This window comes from Alligator sinensis, unplaced genomic scaffold (assembly GCF_000455745.1).
Source record: "Alligator sinensis unplaced genomic scaffold, ASM45574v1 scaffold360_3, whole genome shotgun sequence".
Taxonomy (NCBI): Eukaryota; Metazoa; Chordata; order Crocodylia; family Alligatoridae; genus Alligator; species Alligator sinensis.
The window spans coordinates 2,081,180-2,084,787 of record NW_005841977.1 but is presented as its reverse complement, the minus strand read 5'-3'; the positions used below and the strand labels follow the sequence as shown (position 1 = coordinate 2,084,787).

Below are 3,608 nucleotides of genomic sequence, written 5' to 3'. Positions count from 1 at the left end.
CACAGTTCCCCCTGAGGTGGTCTGATGATGGCTACCCTGCCTTTGAGATTGGGCTAACTCCAGGGTCCCCACATTCAAATGAGGAGTTTACAAAATTTGATCGGTTGTTCTCCTGGCTGTCCCCATCAGTCTTAGGTCCTCTCTGCATCCTCTCTTCCTTTACATCTCCCATCTGAAAAATGTCCATGTCTTTGCTCATACTCCCCTGCAGTGTAGGTGCCCTCTTGAGGCAAGGAGGATGTACCACTTCAGGCTTTCACCTAGTAATTGCCTTTGGGGTCCTTCCCACTGCCCCTCCCAATTCATTTGTTCATTCTCCTTAAATCTCCAAACCTTTCAGACATTATCCTGCTGCTAACATTGCCTTGGGGTGCTCTGCATACTCTGAGTATAACAAGATTAAAAAAGAGGTCTGAGCTTTGCACTAAATGCACCCCTGTTGAAAGTGAACCAATCCTCCTCCCCCTTTCTACAGATCAGCTGGGAAATTTAGGTCCTCCAAGATGTCCTGAACTTCAGAGTCAAGGAAAGCTGCCTCTTTTGCCTTGCTATCCTCAAACTGTCTCTCAGCAAATTGCACAGCATTGTGGACACTGTGGAAAGCCAGGTGCTCACCATCATCTGTTTTGCTGGCCCAGCCCCCATCCTGGAGTAGGCGCCGGATAGACGGGTTGCAATTGGCCAACAGGACCTGGATACCAACTTCCTTGTAGTCCTGGCGGGTCTCCTTCAGCGCTGAAAGTCCTACTGTGTCAATGAACTGCATGGCCCCACAGTCAATGATTAAGGTGTGCATACCTATGGAGGGAACAGGAACCTCTGTTTTCTGGACTCCCTTCTTGGCAGACTTGAGGCAGCTAAACCTGGCAGAGAAGCAGTTGTTACTGTTGGTCATGGTTGCTTTGGCTTTGGCTTCAACTTTCTGTTGTTTGGCAGAGACCACGGCAGGATTTACTCCAGTTTTCTGATAGAGCGCGCTCTTGAAGTAGTCCTTGTTGGCATAGTAAAGGGAGGATTCAAACCTAAAGATCTTGATATTGGCAATGCTACTGAGTTTCTTGTAAGTGAACAGATCTTCATAGATTTCAGTGTTGCTGACCTTGCCTAGGAGAGTGGCTCTGGGTCTTTGGGTGCGGAAAATAATGCAGAGGAGGGCAAAGCAGACCCCTACCAAGAGTCCTATCTCTGTGGAGAGGAGTGAAGAAGCCAGCATGGTGACCCACCAAACCACAGAGTCCACCTTGCTCAGCTGCCACATCTTAGGGGTGTCCACAAATTTCAGCAAGCCCCCCCGAAGGTTGACAATGGTGACTACCCCCAAGATGCAGGTCTGCAGTGAGTAAAAGAGTGGGGCAATCCACAGCAGCACCAGCAGCAGCACCACTGAGGTGACCAAACCTGAGAGCTGTGTATGGCTTCCTGTGGATTCCTTAAGCAGAGTCTTGGCCAAGGCTGCAGAACTGGCAAAGGAGTAAAAAAAAGAGGGGACCAGGTTGCACATGCCAATAGCAATCATCTCTTGATTGGCCCGGACAGTGTAACTGTGCTTTTTGGCAAAGATTTCTGCTAGAGAGACAGTCATTGCGAAACCAATTATGGCAATGGGCAAAGCATCAATTGCCAGGCTGGAGAAAAGGTGCACATCTGGTACTGTGGGTTTCCTGAAGCCAGTGGGGATGGTCCCACAAACAGCTGAATTATATTGCCCTTCAAAGTTAAGGTAATATGAAAGCAAAGTGGCTACAACGACCACCACCAGTTCTATGGGGAATGGTGCCTTCATCTTGTCCTTATACCGGGCATTGATTTCTTTGATTGGCACAATGACAGCCAAAGCAATCAAGCTAGTTACCAGGTCACAGATGTTGGTGTTCCGGATGTATCTGAAGATGTCCACCCATGTCAGGATAAGAGACCCTATCCCTTCGTGGCGAGGGATTTTCAACCCTAGGAGGTACTTCATCTGGGAGGTAAGAATAGTCAGGGAGGAGCCAGTCACAAAGCCACTCAGGAGGGGTTCTGACAGGTACACAGCAATGAAGCCCAGCTGGAAAACGCCCAGAAGGATCTGAAAAAAAAGCCAATTTTACACTTAGTGCCTGTGTGAAAGTCTGCGGAGAACAAGGACACATTTCCATTAGCTTTCATTCTAAAGACATTGTCTATTTTATTGACTGGGCATTCATGAGATCAGGCCGTTGTAAGACAGACTGTTATTTGAAGTAGCTAATCTGGGGACTGGAGTAGGTCTGTGGGTCCAGTGGCTACAATACAGAGCAGCCTACAAGATCCCTCCTGCTAGCAAATAACTGCAGTTAGTTGACAGGGAAATCCAAAGGATTAGCCAAATCCCTAGGTCCCCGTTTGCAGCACGGTTCTGCTCAGGCAGCCCAACACAGCATACAAATACCCCAAATTGCATAAAACCAATGAACCAAACACAACATTCATTTTCATTCAGGATAATGAAAGTCAGGGGCAGGCCAAGAGCAGGAAAGATGGACCTGGAGGATACCACAGCCAAACAAACACTGCTGGCACAAATCATACATAGAAAGCTGTTATTCTCATGTAATTCAGAGCTCCCTAAAGAAGTTATGCCAAGAACCAAGTCAAGTCCAGGAATGGTATAGTGGAAAGAAGGCTTACAACCATCTTTTCACACTTCTCAAATTCTTCCTTTAGTACATTTCATTCAGCTTCTAGGATCTGGACTATTACCTGGTGGGAAAATAAATTCATGACCAAAATTCAGACCTAGATTATGGCTTTTAAAAATTGCCAGGTATCAAAGGTATTTGGATTTAGCATTTTGGCTTGTACCATTTAAAGAGTAAGGAGCTGAGTAAGTACCATTATTACCAACTATCATCTAAATCGAGACCTGTATTTTGAAGAGCTAGAAGTTTAGAAGTGTGCATTTTAAGCAAGTCTCTACACCACAGAGAAAGATAAACATAATGAAACTGCTTTACCTGGTAAAGACCAACAAGGAAACTTAAAGAAATTCCCACTTTGATTGCATAGCAGCTTTTCTCACAGGTGGCCGTCCCATTGCTAGAGAATGTGGAATTCATTTGCAGGGCAAACCCAGTGTCATCTTCACCATACCCTGCTAGCTGAAGTTGCCGGTTCACAGACTGCCCAATCATCAGGCACAGAACACCAAAGGAGCCAACACTGTTATGGTGGGAGGTGGCCATAGCAAAGTAGATGATACAGCAGAAGAAGTTAGTGTAGAGTCCATATATAGGATCTTGGCTTGCTAAGAGGGAGTAGGATATTGACTGTGGGATGGCAACTATTGCCACCATGAACCCAGAGATGATGTCCCCGAGCAACTGCTCTTTGATTTGGTACCGAGGAAGCCATTCCAGCACTGGGAACAGCTTGCAGAAGAAGGTGATGATGCTTTGGCAATTGCACTTGCAGGTTTCTTTGGCTTTCTTCAGGATGAGCTCCTTGGTGCTGAGGTCTGTAGGCTCATGCTCTTCTAACTTGACATGTACGTAGTGAAAAGATGAATTTTGTAGTTCAAGGGAACTCTGTGCTTCTGTGTTCTGCTCAGCCTTCTGGGTGTTTGCAGTCTCCATCGCACCACAGAAGCT

At 46.5% G+C, this 3,608-nt stretch overlaps 1 protein-coding gene across 1 annotated transcript in view; it reads right to left on the bottom strand.

Annotated features, from left to right (window-relative positions):
* Positions 1 to 364: 364 nt before the first annotated feature.
* The window catches only part of LOC102379343 (sulfate transporter), a 5,693-nt gene continuing 2,449 nt past the window's right edge, over positions 365 to 3,608 (bottom strand). The window contains exons 2-4 of the mRNA XM_006021102.2: positions 2,976 to 3,606; positions 920 to 2,068; positions 365 to 847 (exon numbers count right to left, since the gene is read on the bottom strand). Coding sequence (XP_006021164.1) covers positions 470 to 847; positions 920 to 2,068; positions 2,976 to 3,593 — 2,145 coding nt within the window. The 5' untranslated portion in view covers positions 3,594 to 3,606 and the 3' untranslated portion in view covers positions 365 to 469. The remainder of the gene's footprint in view (positions 848 to 919; positions 2,069 to 2,975; positions 3,607 to 3,608) is intronic.